Here is a 21851-nt window from a genome sequence, read left to right as displayed (position 1 = left end):
TTTAAAATGTGCTTGGATTACATCAGCTCTCTCAATTAATTATGAATTACGGTGTTAACTTTTAATGTTGATTACATCAATAATTTTGACTCGTCCCTTTTGTTATTTTTAAATAAAGGCAAAAATCATGGTTACAGTAAGCCATTTACAATGAAAGTGAATGGGGCCAGTTATAAACATAAATACACACGCCATTTCAAAGTATAGCCACAAGATGCAAACATTATACATGCCAGGATGATATTAGCGTGATAAAATCGCTTGGAGGGTTTACCGGCGTCACATTGTCATGGCAACGTAGTAATATTGGAAAAGACTTTACACAAATTAGGTTAATAAGAGATTTTATCACACTAAAATCATGTTAAAACACATTTGGTTTACATCTTGTAGCAATACTTTTGAAATAGTGAGTATTTTCATGTTTATGAACTGCCCCCAATCACTTCCATTGTAAGTGCCTTTTGGTAACTGCCTTTTTAATAAATGGAGGAACTAGTCATAATTTTTTGTGGTAATCAACATTGTGCCACAAATGCTGTCAATTGAGCATAACATGTACTGATCCCAGAACAGTAAATGGGCTAAATTTTGGCTTTAAAGCACAATTTAGTCAGTCATGATATGGTTTTAGTGCCTCATACAGGACACAATTTAGTTTGACCATTTGGACAGTGATGTTTCATTTGAGGAAGATGGATGATATAGCCAAAGTGACAAAAGAAATAGCCTGCACACATCACTTACTTACTGTACAGAAGTCTTTTATAGTCAATACAACCCATCAAACAAAGAAATACAGAGCACACCATGCAAAGTCAGAAATGATGAGAATCACACACATTGTGAAAACAAATAAAAATCAAACACCATGAAAAACATGCAAAATAAGAAATTGTGAAAACATGCAAAGTCATCTAAATGTGATGGGGCTGACTGTAAAATAACATACAAATGAATAATATTACATAGTTAAAATATTATAAAACATATTAAAGGATAAGAAAACTTAAGACTTCAAACCACTTTCATACCACTGAATTTAAGACTTTCATTCAGTCTTTACTGGCAAAATTAAAGAACGCCTTGGTATGCATCACTCTTTTTCTTTAACAGTAAACAAAATACTTTAATACAAATTTACGCTCGTTCATTCAAAACTGGAACCATTTTAACAGTACATGCCTTTAAACAGTATTACCGAACATAAACTGATAACATGCATTTGCAACAGCAGTTCATAATTTTAGACTGCTAAACCCGAGACCTTGCAGATGGTTTTGATGACCTGCTCAGCGGCGGCACGATAAACTTCCCCTTTCATAGCGCAGGCGCTGGTGCCCGGCAGGATCTGGACGAACCCCTGCAGGGGCAAAGGGAGGCCTGGGATCAGCACTTTGTAGGTAAAGTAGAGGAAGCCATCTGGACCGGTGTGATGGTAACACGCTTCATACTGGGGAACGCCAAGTCTGTTGAGCTCGCAAAACCACTTCAGCTGAGACTCGACATCAGGGAAAATAGGAGCTTGAGGCATGACATCATCTTTTGGCTGGGTGGCCGGGCCCCCTACAGCCTGGGAGAAGGACCAGAGGCGGGACTGGCCCAGGATGTTAAGACGGGACAGCTGAGGATGCAGAAGGGGAAGGGAGGGTTTGAGGAGGGGTTTCAGGCCTGGTGGGGTAATGGGACCATCTTCTGGCCTTGTCTGCTCTACATGCTTGGATTTTGAGGTGACAGACATCCATCTCACGGTAACAGGCATGCCGTATTGCTTCCTGAATGCTGAAAAAGCATTAGAGCAAAAATTAGACAGTCCAATTTTTTAGGACTGTCAATTTAACTTGTTAATTTAATGCAATTAAATAAAGTTAATTATGCCCTGTGACCGCACGTAAATCTGCACAATTCAAGTTTGGAATACCAGCTTCGTGTTTTGGCGATGGCACAGTCAGCACAGCCTCTGCTTACAGAGAGCATGTGGAGCCGTTCACACAGGATGTGTTCTTGCGTTCAGAACAGCTTAGATTGCAACAGAATGGACAGGTCTTCAGATACTTTTTTCGAACTTTACACGGTGTCTTAAAAACATGCTGTTCATGGCGTGATACGCCAGCAGTATCCACTTGCAGAGCCGAAATGCTGAAAAACAGCAAGACATGACGCAGCTGTCAAAGACATCCGCCTGATGCATGTGTACATAGAGAAGTAATTAAATATCACAGAATACAAGAACGGGTTCTGTATGAAAGGCCCCTAAGACTACCTCACAGAGAATGAAAACTTGATTACAAATTGAATTGCTGTTGACTGTAGGTGAGAGGTGGGGAACCTTTTTTACTACTACTAGGGCGATTGAGTATTTACAAAATTAACAAGAAGCCATACAATTGCTTGCTATTTTTTTGTGGGTTGAAATTAACATACGCATTCCATTATGGCCTCACACAACAAGAAAAACAAATGCTATTTTGCGATGTTATTTAAAATAGTTTTAAATCATTATTTAAATAAGTTCATGGAATCAAAGCTATTTTTGGCTTTTCAAATTATTTCTAATGGTCTTGCGAGCCTTATATGCCCCGAGGCCAGACATTCCCCACCCCTGCTGTAGGCCAATGATTAGGTTTAGGGATGAACCGATACCACTTTTTCTCTCCTGTTCCGATTCCATACCTAATATAGACCGATACATCAGCCAGGTCAATTAATTGGCTGATATTTGGCCATTTTGCAATTATCGCCATCGGCCAATTACGGTGTTCGCTTGGACATTTAACAAAAGTTTAATCTTTCCCTTGTTTCAGTTCCAAAATCTACCATTAGATTTACAATTTCTGTTTGAGGATATTTCTTTTCAAGTTTGCAAATGAGAAAGTATTATACAAGTGTTTGTTTGTCTTTAGAAATGTTGTGTACATTTGATTTAGCTCTTTGTTGTTGTGTATTATGTATATTGGCATTTGTATCAGCCATCCTGCTCTCTAGATATTGGTATTGGTCGACCACTGTACCTGATCTCTCAGTATCGGCTGATACCGATCCGATTCCACTGTTGTTGTTTTTCTCAAGTAGATATAGCTGCAGGCCAGAGATCACCAAATGGGGGAGGAATCTCTTAAATAGGGTGTGGTTTCTCCAGAAGGGGGTGGGGTTACTCCAAAAGGGGGTTGCGACAGGGGGCAACACCTCCACAGACGCTTAGGGTGAGGGAAAGTGTTAGGTAAGGGGCTCCCTATATCTTTGCTGGCAATTTGGAGCTCACGCCCCTTTTTGGACCTCTTTCGGCAGGTATACCCTTTTCTTTTTTCTTAATATTAATAAGGGGTGGCTAAAATATAGATTTTCCAATGCATCGCATGCTTCATTTGAACGATCTTGATACTTGTAAATAGTAAAAATTATGCAATTAAACTAGAAACATGTAACAAAATATATATGAAATAATATCTTATTTGATTAAATACATGGATTTGTTCATTTTTAAAAAGCCAAAATGATGAAAAACTAGTAAAATATATTTAGTAAAGTGTTCATAATGCACTTAGTTAGAAGGCCCCCTTTATAATTAACAACATTATCTGGGAGAGAATTTCTTTAATATGTTAGCAAAGTGGACATTATAACTGAAATATACCCATTTGTATCGACATCGTATCGAAATCCAAATCGAAAGCTTGTGAAACAGAATTAAATAAAAAAAATCAAACAATCTGTATCAATAATAATTAAACAAATATTATTAATTTGATATACAATTGTAAAATATTTCAGTTGTAACTTTAAAACCCTCTGGCTTTTATTTAGAAGGAACACTCCAGGAAGACGTCGGAGTGTCTGTCAACACACGAGAGATCACTGCAATTATTAAAAAACAAAAAACAATTATTTAATTCAAATAAATATACAGTATAGTCTGTATGTGCTGCCTGTCTTCAACACATGCACACACCCAGAGCACACATGCTTCAGTGTACAAACGCTCAGCTTCACACATTCATTTTGAAGCACGCAGCACATACAGATTATATATTTATTTAAACTGCAGCATTTCGCAGTTTAAAAAAAAAAATAATAAAATAAAAAAACACTTGGCCATAACGATTTTAATTAAATACGCATTCAAACATTACATTTTCTTCCCAAATGTCAAATTCCAAATAATAAAAAAAATAATTTGCACTATATCAATGCTTGTATGTGTAACAAATCATGTCAGGGACACAAACCTTTTTATTATACTAAAATATTTTCCAGGACATATAATTACAGTGGCAAGAAAAAGTATGTGTCCCCTTTTTAAAATTTTAGCCAAACACAATTTGTTTAAGCTAACAACATACAAACAATTATAATCTTTCATGTCTTTGACCACAACATTCACAGTTCTGTGGAAAAAGTGAACCCTTAGATTTAATAACTGATCGATCCTCCTTGCAGCAATAACCTCAACCAAGCGTTTCTGGTAACTGTGAATAAGACCTGCACAACGTTCAGAAGGAATTTTGAGGTCATTCCACAGCATTTCTATTGGGTTAAGGTCTGGGATCTGACTGGGCCACTCCAAAAGACGGATTTTCTTTTTTTGAAGCCATTCTGTAGTAGATTTACTTCGATGTTTAGGGTCATTGTCCTGCTGCATCACCTACTTCTACTGAGCTTCAGCTGGAGCACAGCAACCCTTATCTTATCCTGATTAACCCTTACATTATCCTGTAGGATATCTTGATAAACTTGGGAATTAATATTTCCCTCGATGATGGCAAGCGATCCAGGCCCCGAAGCAGCAAAGCAGCCCCAAATCATGATGCTCCCTCCACCGTACTTCAACGGTGGGTAGGGTTGGGAATTGTAAGGAATTTTACGATTCCAGTTCCTTAATGGTTCCTGTAACGATGCCAGTAATTCTTTTAGTATTTCTTTTTAGAAATGAGAAATGCAATTCTTATTGCATTTACTACACTCTGTTGTCTGTTACCAAATAATGAGAATTTCAGATTTGTACAGAGCAAATATAACAAATCAGAAATACATTTAATACAATTCTTGTAAAAGGTGTGTTTGCAGACTTTTTATAGACCTAAATACAATCCAATAATAGATCCTAAATATATTTTAAATAAGCAAATCTAAACCAACACGAAATGTGATGGCATATTTCATTAATTTATTATTTTATAAAATTCCACTTATTACAACAAAACTTGTGCATCTTTAATTATACATTGTCATATGAACAACCAGTCAGTAACTGCACTGCTTGATTTTAAGACACAGCAGGTCATCATTAAATAAACAGTAACAGGTCCAGAGACAGTTCAGACTGTGTTATGTTGTACTTCAGGCTTGTGAGACTTCAACAGTTCTTATTTAGTTATTTATTCGAGTTGGACATTCATAACTTGCACATCAGTATAAGACTACTTGTATACTGGAAGCACTGTATGTTTCACACTGTATATTCAAAAGAACCGGCTCATTAGAATGGTTCTTTCGGGATCGGACAATACCGGAAGCACCATATGTTCTGCGCCGTTCAGTCAAAAGAACTGGCTCCTTTGAATAATTATTTCGGGAATCGAACTGTACCAGAAGCGCATATGTTTCGCGCTTTAAAAGGAGCTGGCTCGAGACTCGTTTGATTGGGAATTAAATACACTGGTAGAACTGTGTTTTTATGCTGTAGAGTCAGCTGGAAACGCTGTCAGAGTATTTGAAGATGGTGTTCCAGCCACATCGGTGGAAAACTGCATGCTGGAGAACCGTTAACAGAACCGAAAGTCACGAAGATCATACGATTCTGGTATTTTTTGAAGAATGGAACCGGTTCTGAACAATAACCGATTCTCGGTTCCCAACCCTAATGGTGGTGGGATTCTTCCCAAACAATTCAACCCTAGTTTCATCAGTTTACAAAATATTTTCCCAGTAGTGTTGTGGAGTGTCAAGGTGGTCTTTGGTGGTTTTTGTTGGAAAGTAGCGGCTTCCTTCGTGGTGTCCTGCCATGGACACTATGCCTGTTTAATATTTTCAGGATAGTAGACTCATGAACTGAGATATCAACCAGTTCCAATAATTCCCTCAAGTCTTTAGCTGTCACTCTAGGGTTGTTTACCTCTCTGAGCATTCTGCGGTGTGCTCTTTGAGTAAACTTGGCTGGATGGCCACTTCTAGGGAGAGAGACTACAGTACTAAATCATCTCCATTTATAGACAATTTGTCTAACTGTGGACAGATGAATATTTTTCCAGCTTTATGCACAGCAACAATTCTTGATCGTAGGTCTTTTTTTGCAAGGCATGATCGACATCAGCAGATACTTCTTGTGAATAGCAAACTCAAAATGTTTGTGCTTTTTATAAGTCTAAGTAGCTGTAACCCACACCTCCAATCTATTTTCATTAATTGGATGCCAGGTTTGCCAACTCCTGACTCCAATTAGCTTTTGTTGACATCATTAACCTAGGAGTTCACATACTTTTTCCAACCTACACTGTGAATTTTTGAATGATGCACTCAGTATGTACAAGAACAGACTGTATTTGTTCATTATTGTAACTTAGTTGAAGATCAAACCAGATTTTAAGACAAATTTATACATAAATGCAGGTAATTCCAATACTTTTTCTTGCCACTGTATTTTCCAGGACATTTAGGTATTCATCTCATTTTGGATGACTTTTCCATGACTGTAAAACTACATTGCAAAATTCCAGGTTTTCCACGATTTCCAGGACACACGGGAAGCCTGGTCTATGTGCAGGGTAGTTCACGGTTTTAATTTGCCTCTCATTCAAAATCTGATGAATAACAAATCATTCAGAGTGATTTGTGAACCATTTTAACCTACAGACTTAAAACAAGGTTTTATCCCCATTTCATTGAACATTAGCCTACAGTAGTCAGCAACTGACAACATTTTGCAATAGAGTTCAATCTGTCCCGTCCTTCTTGCGTTCCGTCTGCACTATTTTTAATTGTCAGTTTATGTACATAAGTCAGGCAGACGCTTTTGGAGCATCTCAATGGTTTTCAGCATCATAAAAGCAGCGTTTTTAGGACACTGGGTCAAGTTAAAAGCAGTTAAAACTTTTAAAATAGTGTCTTGAAATCCCTTCATTTTGTTGTTCTTTGTCCAACTGTCAAGAATGCATTTGTCCTGTATGAGCTCTCATTCTATGGCTGTGCTGCTAATGAGGTTTGAGGTGCGCCGACTGTCCCCTGCTGACGCGGCTCATAAAAACACAAAGTTACATGCACTTTAAATGGAAGAGTTCACCACAAAATTTTAATTCTTATCATTTACCCACCCTCATATCATCCCAGATGTGTATGACGTTCATCTGCTTAACTCAAATGAAGGTTTTAAGAACATCTCAGCTCTTTTGGTTCATTCAATGCAAGTGAAGTGAATGGTGGCCAGAACTTTGAAGCTCCAAAAAGCACACAAGTCAGCAATGGTTTAATTCATGTCTTCAGAAGTAATATGATATGTGTGGGTGAGAAACGGATCAATATTTAGGAATTTTTTTTACTATACATAATCATCCCTGCTCAGTCAATCTCCACTTTAACGTTCACATTCTTCTTTTGTTTTTGGCGATTCACATTCTTCATGCATATCGCCCACTACTGGGCAGGGAGAATTTCTAGCAAAAAAGGACTTAAATATTGATCTGTTTCTCAACCACACCTTTCACAGCACTTCTGAAGAATTATGAATTAAACCACTGGAGTCGTATGGATTACTTTTATGCTGACTTGTGCTTTTTGGAGCTTTAAAATTTTGGCACCCATTCACTTGCATTGTATGGACCAACAGAGCTGAAATATTCTTCTAAAAAATCTTCATTTGTGTTCTGCAGAAGAAAGAAAGTCATACACATCTGGGATGGCGTGAGGGTGAGTAAATGATGAGTTTTCCTTTTTGGGTGAGCCATTCCTTTAAGCTTGAATTGCTCCGATGGTAGATACTTTCATTATGATATTTATGTACGGGTCAGGAGGCATGGGTGTCACTTTTTTTTAAATAATTGATATCACTAAATTATCATCCTCTAATTGACAGCCCTAATTATATATTATATAAAAAAAAAAAAATAAAAACACAAAATAGAATTAAAAATGCAAAAAAAAAAATTTTATTTCCAAGATGAAGACTGGACAGAACTCTGTCATGTCTTCGTCATGTTGCACGTTCAATGTAGAATCTGCTGCTTGAAATGTTTATCATGTTCATCCAAAATATAATAAAAAACCTGTTCATGTTTAATTCAAATTCAATTCTATGCATACAGAAAATGTACATACTGCGTACTTCATACAGCTGAAATAACAAGAGTGGTATGTTAGTAGTACAAGGGCTGCATGATAATTAAAAAAATTGTCAATTATTTCTTTGATATTATAATTGCTGTTAATTTTGATTAATACAATTTAAATACCAATTGTGGGTGGATCAATTGCATTTATGTAGGCTACATGTCCAAAAGAAATTGTGAACCGTTTCTGAATTAAAGATATTTTATCAGTAAATGAAGACACTGCCGGTTCACTTCACATTGGCCCTTATAGCAGCATGAATGCTATTAATTAAATTTTTAATAAATTATACACAAATGAGCATAAGACCTGTTACGCTCAGGCTCTGCAAAAACAAGTCAAATAGAAAATTAAATGGAACATTAATCACAACATGAGTAGATCTACACGGACTGCTATAATTGACAATTTTCATGAGTTATTTGTGGCGGCTGTAATTGTAATTTTGATTCGATTAATTGTGCAGCCCTCGTAAGTACGCTATTTTAAAAATGGCCTGGGTGTTCCATGCACGCTAAAAAAAAAAAATAACATACTGTGTAGAGCATACAATACATGCTGCATCCTACTTTCTTTGAAAAAGTATTAAGTAGTATGCCATTCCAAAAATACTCAAAATAAACATCCCAGCATACCTTGCACCAGCACTTTCTTGGCCATGGATGCAGAGTAGTGAGAGGAGTAGTTCACCAGAGCCACGACCTCTCTCCCTTTAGGCCCGGCCAACTTCAGCTTGACATCCTCCACCCCCTCAGAGAGCAGGCGGAGCACCATCAGCAGTTCCCCCTGGTTCACGTTAGCCGGGAGGTCACCGAGACGCAGCTGCCTCTTCTCTGTGCTCCTTCGTACAGTCAGTCGAATCCCCTCCGGCAGCCGGTACTGGTGGAAGGTCATTACCGCAGTGGAGGCAGTGACGGGATCGCCATACTTGGCGTAGGCAAAGCCGCGGTTCTGCCCACTGAAGTTCATCATGAGCCGAAATTCGTACAGAGTGCCGACACTCTGGAATAGCGGGATCAGACGATCCTCAAATACATTTCGTGGGATCTGACTGATGAAGACCTCACAGCCTGGGCCTGGAGCAGGACCTTGCCAACCTGGAGGAGAAGAAATGGAGGAAATCAAAACTGAGTGAGAGATGGATGCATTTACTCTTTACTAAAAAAGAAGGGGGGATGGGGGTCGTATCATGAGGAATCAAATTTCCTTGATCTTCAGAGAATAGACCGTGATGTGCTATGAAATCATAATAGTTCTTTTCCAAAACCTTTCTGCGGTCTCAAACTCATGACTTTGTTTCTTCTGCACAACACAAATGAAGAAATTTTGATGGAGATATGATGTGAATATCTATTCATATCCATACGACTCATGTGGTTTAATCCATGTCTTCTAACGCGATAAGAATTGATCAAGTGCGAAGAAGTGTAATCATGCTTCAAATCATGATTGCAACAAGGAGAATGCAGATTGCAAGATTTATAGTGAAAAAGGAGTTCCATTTTGGTCTGATCTCACATAAAACCTATCGTATCGCTTCAGAAGACATAGATTAAACCACTCGAGTCACATTGATTACTTTTAAGCTATGTCTTTTTTGGAGCTTGAAAGTGTTGGACCCCATTGACTTGCAATGATGTATCATTATAGGCTGAACTATTTCTTTAAGCCATAAAAGAAAAGAACTGCGCAATTGTACGGGGCCTTCATGGCCGTTCTGTGTGCATCATAATGTGCTATACATTCCCAATTGGACTATTAATAACATAATTATTACAAACACTTAAGTGTAATTAGAAGAAATGGTGATCACACAGTGGTAAACGCTTGACTGTCCCAAATGTATTGGAGCGTGTTGCAATCATCTGATTTGAAATGAGTGTGTGTGTGTGTATGTATATAATTAATTCACAAGGTAAAACATAATATAATGCGTTTCTGTAGTGCTATTAATATGGCATAGGGTGAAAAGAATTTACAAATCACTTTGTTTCTGTTAGCATTTTCCATACCATCCAAACTTTTTGGGGAAATTGGGGTTTTAGTTTGAGTGTAGGGAGACTGACTCAACCGCGTCATTCACGGTGTGTTACGGGAGTGGGTGGTCGCTGCAGAGCTCTTTTGGCACGCGTTGTTTGCCGCGATTCTCTGGTTGGTGGACGTTTTCTCTTCAATATCATGGGTAGTGTAGTTCTTCATCAGAAATTCTGCTATTAAAACATGAAATAACGCGGAATGTTGGGTTCAACAGAAGCATATACCATCGATTAACAACCTCAGAGCTCGTGGTAGGTCTGTCTAATGAACTTGATCTTTCATTCTGGAACCAAACTGTTGTGCTCTATTGCAGAGTGCTATTTGTGTGCTGCAAACAGTTGCAACTAAGTAAAGCATTTGATATGGGTCACTTATGAGATTCAAGGTCAGTTAGGATGATACTATAGAAGGCAGCTGCCTATGTGGGCAGGAGGCAGCACACTAGGTTTAAGAACAGACCCAGTCCTGTAATATACTGTAATCCAACTTTCTCTTCATTACCACACCATGACTGGGCAGGCAAAGTTTCTGATCACCCAATAAGCATTACGGATGTGTAAACACATGTATGGTCAAGTGTTGATGCATTCATCTGTGTGACAAAGTTTAGAATGAGTCGTTTTTGCAGCTTAGCTTCAATAAATTCTCTTTTTTGGAGAGGATACAGAGGTATTCTATTTTTTTATTTTTATTTTTTCCTCCCAATTTGGAATGCCCAATTCCCACTACTTACTAGGTCCTCGTGGTGGTGCGGTTACTCACCTCAACCCGGCTGGTGGAGGACAAGTCTCAGTTGCCTCCACTTCCGAGACAGTCAATCTGCGCATCTTATCATGTGGCTCGCTGTGCATGACACCGGAGACTCGCAGCACAGCAGGCTCATGCTACTCTCCGCAATCCACGTACAACTTACCACACGCCCCATTGAGAGCGAGAACCACTTAATCACAACCACGAGGAGGTTACCCCATGTGACTCTACCCTCCCTAGCAACCGGGCTAATTTGCTTGCTTAGGAGACCTGGCTGGAGTCACTCAGAACACCCTGGATTCGAACTCGTGACTCCAGGGGTGATATTCAGCGTCAGTACTCGCTGAGCTACCCAGGACCCCGGAGGAGAAAGTTTTGAGTTCTGAAAGTTACAATATGTTTTAACAGTACATCCAGCTAATCTCAGAATATCAAGGAAAATTTGATTCCTCGCATTTTTACCCCTTTTAAAATCATGAATTGTTTCTGAGAAAATATGATTCAAACATCTCAATAAACACCATCACAAACCAAGTTCAAAGGCAAAAGATCAGATATAGTTTTTGCAAGGACGGAGCAATTTAAGCAAAACTACAAAGGATATTTGCGCTACACACTATTAAACGGAAAACAAGCATGTGTAATATAAAACAAACCAATCAAATAAATAACAAATTATGTGCACGAGTGGGGACCAGGGCTACTTCCTCACATAAGGAAGTTGTCAAAGAGAATTTTAAAAAAAAATGCTTGTTTTCACTAGCAAAAGTTTTGTATGTTGGGTTCAAAACTGTCATAAATGGGTTAGTTTTTGTCAATTCTAAAGTAAAATTCCAGTATATATATTTAACAGTTCTTGGGTAAACGAGAAAAAAAACAACAACAAAACAAAAAAAAAACACTGGGATACAGATTAAACTATTGTCAGAATGTGTATTTTTAATAAATCAACAGTTTGGGCAATTGTCATGCATTTCATTGGCTTTATACCATGGTCTATTCGAAAATACTCCATTTTGATTGGCTGGAATAAATGCATTAAAACAGTTTAATGCACAGTAAATCCATTTTAACAGTTCTACACTAATGTGCCTACTCTGCTGTCCTCAGTAATAAGACATTGTGAGAGTTTTATGCCTCTGTAGAATTTACCTATGGATGTGATTATAATGCATCAAGTCTCATGCGTCTCAGAACTGTGATTAACCATCACATCACAACACAAAATTATCAAGTCATGCAATGTGGTCTTTAACTTTGAAGTGCTAAAGAAAAACACTGGTGTCTCTTCCGTTTTATCAGCCCGTATTATTGAGTCCGACCTGGAGATAATTAGAAATGCACATTTTCCACTTTAACATCCATAGGACTTGTAAGGAAAGTATGGTTTGACATTCAGCTATGTTATGCACGGAGGGGAGAGAAGGAAACCAGGACCTATCAAAGGTGTCTTTCGAGGCAAGACAATTTGAACTGTAATATGATAAACGTCTAATATTGCTGCGCTGCTCAGCATGTGCCACACGCACACTAGATGGTGCCCCTTGATCATACATCGCTGGCTGAAGCACTGAATGTATACCGTTTTATAACACACAGCCTTTTGTGGTTTTGTAATTTCAATCTTAATTCAATCAATAGTGCAACATAAATGGATACCATATGGATGTCTCAGAGGTCAAAGTCTGCAGGTTTAGAGCATTCTGAATGGTATTCCCTTCATCGTGTACAGTAAGTGCTACTTTTACAACCGTCACGTCTGTAATGCCGGTTTTTCCTCAATGTGAAAATGACAAAGAATAGAAATATTACATGATCTTAGGAGTGCCAACCCTTCTACATTATGTGGCTATTATTATTATTTCTGGATTGTGCATTTAAAATCAGTTTTTACAGTGTCTGTGTGGTCTCCAAAAAAAACTAAATTTTTCAATTTTTCCAATTATTCATACAGCTTTTTAATTTATTCAAATAAATGTGATATTATTGCACTACTTTATCTCCGAGTCTGATTTAGAACAGGCAGAACTCCAGATCTAACAACCTGTAGATAAAGTTAACCGTTAATATTATTCTTCCAGTCGAAATTTGCACTGTAATAATTAATGACAGGTGTAACTAATAAGTGCTGGCAAGTGACCGGTGTATAGACCAATACTATGGCAACGTCACCGACTATGTCACACACAGAAGTAGCGGCAAAAAGAAGCGTGAACAGTAAATCAAACCTGTAGTTAGCTGACCCAACAGTCCTTAAAATTTAACTGTTACCTTAAAATTGTCTGGTTAAGCTAAATGACATGTCGTGCTGCACTGTTGGTTGTCAAAATCACAATGGCAAAAACCAAGGGCTTCACTTTTATCGGATTCTGTTGGCCTCTCGTAGACAGCGGTGGCGTCAAGCCATCAACAGCGTTGACTGAACAGAGATCATTTTTAACTCACGGCTTTGCAGCGAACATTTTATAACAGGTGTCATTTACTCATATCATTATAACAACAACAATAGTATATTTAAGAAATATTTTATGATGGCTTTGCATCACACTTTCATTTAATTTATTATTACAACTAGCTGTGTTACTAGCAATAGTGTACCCAAACCTAGATAGTTTTGAACCTGAAGGCTACATTTTATTCCATATTATCTAGATAGCGCTCAGGGTCGTTTCGGACAATTCTGACGCCCTAGGCGAGATCCCTATTGCTGCCCCCGTTGGGGGGGCCTTCTCTTTGGCACCCCCCAATTAGGTGGTGCCCTAGGTGTTCGCCTAGTTCGCCCCTGATAGCGCTAGCTGTCTAACCTGTCAAATCCATCAAAAGTTTGCCGGCTTTCTGCCACCACTTACTGTGCATGAGCTGCAATTTTTGAAAACAATGGGATTGGTCTATAAGCAGCTAGGTGTGCGTTAAACTATTTGAATCCACTTCGAGTCAGATGGTTCTTCACCTCCACGTTGTGCATTAAAATAGTTAAATGCACACCTAGCAATGGATTATCCTTTATACACACACACATATACATATATATAACAGTTTAATACTTTTGCTAATCTGTCACTAAATACATTTTAAATACAGATGTTCTGGAAGGCATCTTATTTTAGCTACTTTCAAAAGTAAAAAAAAAAAAAAAAAATCCACACTTCTGACCTTTAACTTACTAAACTAGACCTTGAAACCTGGCTCACTTTAATACACATCAGTAACTTTAATAATTAACCGATAAGCTCAAAATATCCAATAACCAAAAACTGAGCATTTGAAGACTGATTCATCTCCAGGTGTGTGTGTGTGTGTGTGTGTGTGTGTGTTTTACTAGAGTCACGGCTGCAGGTTTCATAAAATGCCTACAATGTATCATTTCCACGTGACGAGTTATTTTAAACCAACAATTTACGGTCAAGCGATGGCGCCTGATGCTTCTAGTCTCTAAAAGCAGAAATGCAGTTCCTGCATCGACATGTGACTCCATCTGCTACAACACTGCTTTCATCCATATGATACTTCAGTATCTCTTGATGCGATGAAAGATAACCGCTTGAACTGCCACAGGTGATTTCAATCTCAAAGGCATGATCACAGAGGGTGTACAGTTCAACTCGAGAGTACCTACCCGGAGGGGGGCCTCCATATTTCCTCTGACCATTGACCTGTGTTAAAGTTATGGAGGTTTTCTGTAACCATTCCTCCAGTGACTTCAGCCTTTGCGGGCTCAAAACCTGCGAACAATAAAGTTAGTAGAGGTGATGTAATGCATGTAAAACAGCTTGAAGCGGCTTAATTCATAGGTTAGAGTGCACATAAACTGACCTGAAGAGAGAGAAAAACTATATTAATTAAACGTTGATAACACGGGTATATTTTCTTGGCTCTTTGCTCCAAATTCTAAGTTATGTAAAATCTTCAAAGCGCGCAGTTGACGTCGTGAGGGTGCAGTCACGCTGTTTATAAATATACTCTGTAAACGAAATTGGTCCATATTGCTCACCTGTCGCTGTTCCCCTTCCATTTCGTAGTCCACCTGTAAATTAGTGGAGAAGTCAAGCACGGGTCATTAGGAGTAACCTCATGACTCCTCTAGAGAGGACTATTGGATAAATCTGATGAAAGTGGGCGGAGTCTGCTCAAAGCGCTCGAATTACAGGCCCAAGTGTGCAACACAACAGATGATGCTGGGCCATTAAGGAGCAGGCCAACAAAAATGACGTTTCATAGACCGCTTAAGTTAGAGTTAATCAGTTTTACACTCACTTATCTAGAGAAGAATCTGTTGTGAAACAACTTAAAGGTGCACTCAGTAATTCTAATCCAATACACTTTGTCAAATTCTGCAAATATCTCCTCACAGTCTGCTAACTGTCCGTTCTGTGGGTGGGCTGAAAAAAAAATTCTAGTATTTGTACATAGCCCTAGCTCTGTAAATGGGACAAAAACAAAGTGGAACAGACCGATCCACACAACACTACTCAAGCCAGTCAGCAACAGGGGGTGGTTCTGGCCCGTGCACAGGATGGGGGGTGGGGGCAGAGCGAGAGGAGAAGAAATTTGCCGCATCAGCCAGATTTGCCGAACTTTCTAAACTCCAAGGAGGACAAATGGCTGAGAAACAGACCAAGAGAAAAAGGTCAGACGAATATAACCACTTCAGCTCTTAAACCCGCCCCCGGGTTGAAAATTATATAATCACGATCATCCTTCAATATTTATATGTCCTGATGGAACATTAACAGTCATAATTGGTATCATTACAAAACTTAGACCCTCTAACTTTTCACACAAAACCATCATTTTTTTATTTAATTGGGCGTCAACACAAGGCCTGTAACGTGCGCTCAGGTGAGACGCACTTCGTATTGCCGAAGCACTTGCAGACACACACTTAATTTATTATTTATCTCAATATGGCTCCAAAAAAGCAAAACATGCAGCAAAAGAGAGTTTTTGTTGGTGCTGAGGCCGTTTTAGAGCAACTGGATCTACTCAGCGACACAGACAGTGATGAGAGCTACGACTCAGTTTTTGAGGCTGCGTTTGCAGAGAGAGAGGACCTGGATTTTGACAAGTACGTACATATTCTTTCATTTATAGCCTACTCATGATTTTTTGTTTTGTTTTTGTTTGCTTCTGAAGTTGTATTATTTGTAAGTATCATACGTTATAATAATTATAATGGTGGGCTCTGAACCTCTTTGAAGTTTTGCTTTGCGTATTTGCGTTGCGATTTGAATAATGCACTTGAGTGTTCCGATTTTATTATTTATTACTGATTCCTTGTGCATGCATTTGAACTGCGTTCATTTGTGTTATAGTGTGAGCTCTTCTGATGAGGAAAATGAGCCTCCTGTTCAGCCTGGGTCAAAGAGGCGTCGATATACATTTCCCATAGGCCTACCTTCGACACACGGCCCAACCCCCACCCCTGCTACTCCTGGAGAAGCATCCGCGTCAAATCCACAGGTAACACGAAGGCAAGCAAGAGGAAAGTCTCGTTCAGCAAGGGGGCAGGAAGATCTGCTGTTGACCACTCATCTGCTGGTGACCACTCCTCCACTGGTGAGACAGATAGATGGCATGACATCACAGATGAAGATGTCAATCCTGCTTTGCCACATTTTACACCAGTAAAACCTCCAGGGTCTCAGCTCCTTATGCACAGTACTTACTCACCCATCCAATTATTTCAGCTGTTTTTCACTACATCTGTAATTGATACAATTGTCAGAAACACCAACAGTTATTCAATAAAGAGGGCTGCAGCTGGTAAGAAGTTCCCATGGGTTCCTTTGACTGTGCAGGAGTTCACTACCTATATAGCTCTGGTCATTTATATGGGATTGGTTGAATCAAAGACCATCGTTGACTACTGGGCAAAAACAAAAAAAAAACCTTTATAATTTTCCCTTTCCCCGATCCGTGATGTCAAGGCCAAGGTTTCAAGCCATTTTTTGGAATCTGCATCTTTGTAATGTACTGAGGGATGAACAGAATGCCAGAAACAAAGGAACCCAAGACTATGATAAACTCTTCAAGATAAAACCACTGTACACTGACATTGTTCAGTCATGCAAGACACATTTCCACCCAAACAAACAGCTGGCAGTAGATGAAAGAATGGTTGCTTCAAAAGCAAGAATAGGACTGAAACAGTACATGAAGGATAAACCCACTAAGAGGGGCTACAAACTCTTTGTGCTGGCTGATTCATCCTGTGGTTACACATGGAATTTCTTTGTATATGAAGGAAAGAGCTCCATGCCCACTGGTAAAGGCCTTAGCTATGACTCTGTAATGACCCTGTTGAACCTATCTCTGTTTGGCAATGGTTATCACGTTTTCATGGACAATTTCTATACAAGTCCAACCCTGTTTTTGGATTTGTTGCACAAGAAAACTCTGGCATGCGGCACCATTCGAACGAACAGACTGGGCTTTCCAAAAACGAAAACAAACGACCTCAGCAAGAAGGCCCAGAGAGGCACCTTTCGCTGGCTCAGGCAAGGAAAGATCCTATTTGTGAAGTGGAAGGACACAAGAGAGGTGACAGTGTGCTCCACAATTCACAAGGCACATGCGGGTGAGACTGTCAACAGGCGTGTGAAGAATGTCGAGGGTGAGTGGAGCACACAACAGATCCCGACTCCCACAGCAGTCAAAGAATGCAACAAATACATGGGTGGAGTCGACCTGTCTGATGCCCTGATCGGGTACTACAATGTTCTCTACAAAACAACAAAGTGGTACAAGACCTTGTTTTTTCATCTCCTTGACATTGCTGTGGTGAATAGTTTCATTTTACATCAGAAACTTTCAAAAGCCCAGAAAAAGACCCCAATGACACAGAAAACATTCAGAAGGCAAAAATGTAAAACTCCTGTTTTGCTCAGGATGTGATGTCCTCCCTCAATTGTTTCAAAAAATGGCACTAAGAGAGACACTCAGCAGAATAACAGTAACATATTACTGTAATGCCATACCTTTGCACTGTGTATATCTTATTATAGTTTGTGTTTGCAATTTATATTGCTGTTTATTGTCTTTTTCATCCAATATTTGCTTGTTCTAAAGAAAAGTTTGCAGTTTGCATGTTTGCACTTTTTGCATTTTATATTACATTGTTACAGTATATTACAGTGTCTGTCTATATATTATAGTTTGGGTTTGCAATTTATTCATTCAATATTTGCTTGTTCTAAAGTTTGCATGTTAGCACTTGCATTTTGTATTATTGTTACAGTATATTACTGTTTTACATTTTATATTAGTTTATACATTTATGATATTATAAATAAAATCTTCAGTATTTTCATGTCTCAGGTCTCATTTTCGTCTATTCCATTACTAATATTTTGTGTGTCTTTGAAAAGAAGATAAGAAAACCTGTTTGGGAGTCCTTGTAAGTGCTGTTGTCATGTATACCAAAGAGTAAAAGTGGGATTTTTGGTGTAATATTCTTTGTAATAGCTTGTTTTTGCATTTTGGATAACCCGGGACCTTGGAGACACTAAATGGCCAATTTGCCTCCCTTCGATTTCATAGTAATACCTTTTGAATGGTAAATGATAGAGAAAAAAAATCTTTTTTTCAGTGTTTGCTGCCATTTAGTTGAATCAAACAAAACTTGTCTTATAAAAAAGAGCATATAGGGCCTGAATTATGCACTTTCAAAAACATAATTCAAAGAAAAAATCAAAAAGCGCCTATTTTTTTTGTTTATTACAGTAGTTTGAACACATACAATAACAATTATTGATTAATGATTATTATTAATTATACAATAATTATGTTTCCTTTAAAATGAGACCAAAATTGTACATTTACTTCACTGTATGTGGGTAAGAGGAGCCTTCAGATTTGGGTATGTCAGTTTCAGGTAGAATTCCAAAAATAAAACCCTAAGAGATGAACAGGATAAACTAAAATGAAGGATTATGATATGTCGAGGGCTAGGAGCCACATCAAAAGAGAACTCCGAGAGGTAAAAGCCTTGAAGACAGATGTAGAAGTTGCTCTTTTTCTTCTCGATAGGTGGGTGACATACATTTTGCTATGTTTCACAGAACCCATATATGCTGTTTTTGTGATGTTAGATTTAGTTCAGGAGAGTAGTGAGTGTCTGGAGCTGGTGGTGGGGGGTGGGGTGGAGCTTCCAAAGGAGCACTGAAGGGAGGGGGGTGTTTGTTTTGGCAGTTGAATTTGAATATCAACAGTGTTTCTCAGGAATCGCTGAGTGCACCTTTAAAACGGAATGAGCAGCTTTATTTTCCTTGTTAATTGAGGATGATGATTGGAGAGGTTCCACGTTTCACCAGCAGAGGGCAGCATTGCATATGATTTCAATGCAAGGAGATCTGTTTATTTATCCCACTGAAAAATAAATAAATATTTCAATATTTATTATGTCACGGGTTCTCAGCAAGGGGTTGCTAGAGGTCGGTAAAATAACTCTGAGAAGAAAGATATGTTGACATAGTTTAACATTTTTACAGTTTCATTCTGAAATCATTAATCACCATTATTTTATTGAATTGACATCCATTGTAACGAATAAAAACAGAAATAAAAATAAATCAGCATTTAATTTCATATAGCCTATTATATATATATATATATATATATATATATATATATATATATATATATATATATATATATATATATAAACTTATTTGTAAGAAATAATGGTTGTAATTCAATTCTCTTTATAAAGTTGAAACAATATTTATGGTTTCATTTTATATACGTTTACACATTTATTTATATAGTGCTTTTCACAATAAATATAAATATTTTAAAAAATATATAATTTTTTTTTTATTATATCTAATTGAATTGGAAATTTTTCTTTTCAGGTTTATACATCTAACATTACACCAGCATATATATATATATATATATATATATATATATATATACAGGTATATGGGTAGTGGCGAATTCTCAGGGCCAGCAAAGCCTTCTCTGCTGGCCTAACATGTCACATAAATCAATATTTTTCATTCTTTCATTTTCAATCACCTTTTTGCCTATGTATTTTTAATCCCTTTCCACTCTTAATTAATCTACAAACAAATAGAGAAAAACTAAAAGTTTATCCAGTCAGAATTTATTCCTTGATGCTTACAAGCAAAGTGTGACAGCTGTTTCACAAATTGCATGCCCGAAGCAGTGCGTGAGGCTGAGCTCTATTTATTTGTTCTTGGTAGGTGTGGTCTTTGGGATATGTCCCGGTCGAGGCCTTCTAGCTGACCTTGAGTGACGCAATCACACTTTAAGTGACGTAATTTGAAAGCGAAGAGTGCGAGATCTTGCTGACCAATCGACTGTCATCACTGCTGTTATTGCCGTTGAGAAAGAGATCCTTATGGATTTAAAAACACGAGATGTTCTGCATGATCGTGTGACTGCTTAATTTATTAAACAGGAAAGGAGGACTGATTTTCACTTCAAGTAAATTGGTAAGTGCTTTTTGCATTGTTATAGCAACATCAGGAGTTTTCTAAGTGTAAATTAGGCTGCTGGAGCATTCAGTATCGGATCAAGTTTTGAAAAGTAGTGCTGCATTCCATTCAACTCGGAAAGTCGGATTTTACAACTTCCTACTAGGAAAGTGCAATGGAATGCATCTTTAAGTCAGAATTACAACCTCGTGCAGAAATTCTCAACTCCGATTTCACCAAGATGCAGGGGCATGATGTCACACAAACATGTCGATACTCAGGGAGATATACAAAGTAAGTGATAAACATTCACTTTATTAAGTAATATCGCTAAATGAGTTTGTTTCCACATTACGTGATATTAAAGCTTGTTTAATAAATGCCTGCAGAAACAGGTGTATAAAACATTATAATCTCTTTTGATAATCGCACACCTGAAGCACAAATGCTAGCGCTGCAGCATTGTTTATCAGTTGGGTTGCTAGGAGACATCTCTAATGAGAGTCAAACCCCTGCTAAGCTAACAGGAGCATTGCAGTTTTGTTTCCTTAAACGTCATCTTCCGAATATCGGGAAATGGAATGCATTTATTGTTGGAGATATCAAGTAGGAATATCCCTCATCCAACTTGAATGGAACGCATCATAACCGTGTACCCTGACAAAACAAAATTTATTGCAAGCAACATTTAAATCACAAATATTATTAGAAAGATTTTTCCAGGTATTATAGACCTCCTTGGTAGATTCATATGAAAAATTATGATTTTTGAATGTCTGTTCGGGAGATGTTCATTTCACAAAACAGTCATACTGCAGTTAAAATTAGGCTTGCTTGAGCATTAAATGTCATTTCAAGTTCTTTTGTGTATGGATGTGTTTTTAAAATGTCAATTGGTATTACTAGTTAGCTGCGACATAATGTATGATGCCCAAAGGCATAGGGTGTTTTATTCATTGTGAAACTGTTTTCTTAATGGCATGAATCACACTGAAGGCCTTGATTTTAATGCACGGCCCGCCACTGTATATGTGTGTGTGTGTGTGTGTGTATATATATATATATATATATATATATATATATATATATATATATATATATATATATATATATATATATATATATATATATATATATATATATATATATATATATATGCAGTATATGTGTGTGTGTGTGTGTGTGTGTGTGTGTGTGTGTGTGTTTATATATATACAGTTGTGCTCAAATGTTTGCATACCCTGGCAGAAATTGTGAAATTTTGGCATTGATTTTGAAAATATGACTGATCATGCAAAAGAAACT

The 21851-nt window shown here is 37.9% G+C and overlaps 1 protein-coding gene across 1 annotated transcript; it reads right to left on the bottom strand.

Moving 5' to 3' along the window:
• Window positions 1–852: 852 nt before the first annotated feature.
• Window positions 853–15118, bottom strand: LOC127417548 (dead end protein 1-like). Its single transcript, XM_051657545.1, has 4 exons — window positions 15098–15118; window positions 14723–14828; window positions 8955–9416; window positions 853–1782 (listed from the first exon to the last, which is right to left on the bottom strand). The coding sequence occupies exons 1-4, from the start codon at window positions 15116–15118 to the stop codon at window positions 1247–1249; spliced, it is 1125 nt and encodes a 374-aa protein (XP_051513505.1). The 3' UTR covers window positions 853–1246.
• Between the last annotated feature and the right edge of the window lie 6733 nt (window positions 15119–21851).

The sequence above is a fragment of the Myxocyprinus asiaticus genome, chromosome 27, assembly GCF_019703515.2.
Source record: "Myxocyprinus asiaticus isolate MX2 ecotype Aquarium Trade chromosome 27, UBuf_Myxa_2, whole genome shotgun sequence".
Classification (NCBI taxonomy): domain Eukaryota; kingdom Metazoa; phylum Chordata; class Actinopteri; order Cypriniformes; family Catostomidae; genus Myxocyprinus; species Myxocyprinus asiaticus.
The sequence above is the reverse complement of the archived record's forward strand: the minus strand, read 5'-3'. Positions and strand labels throughout refer to the sequence as shown.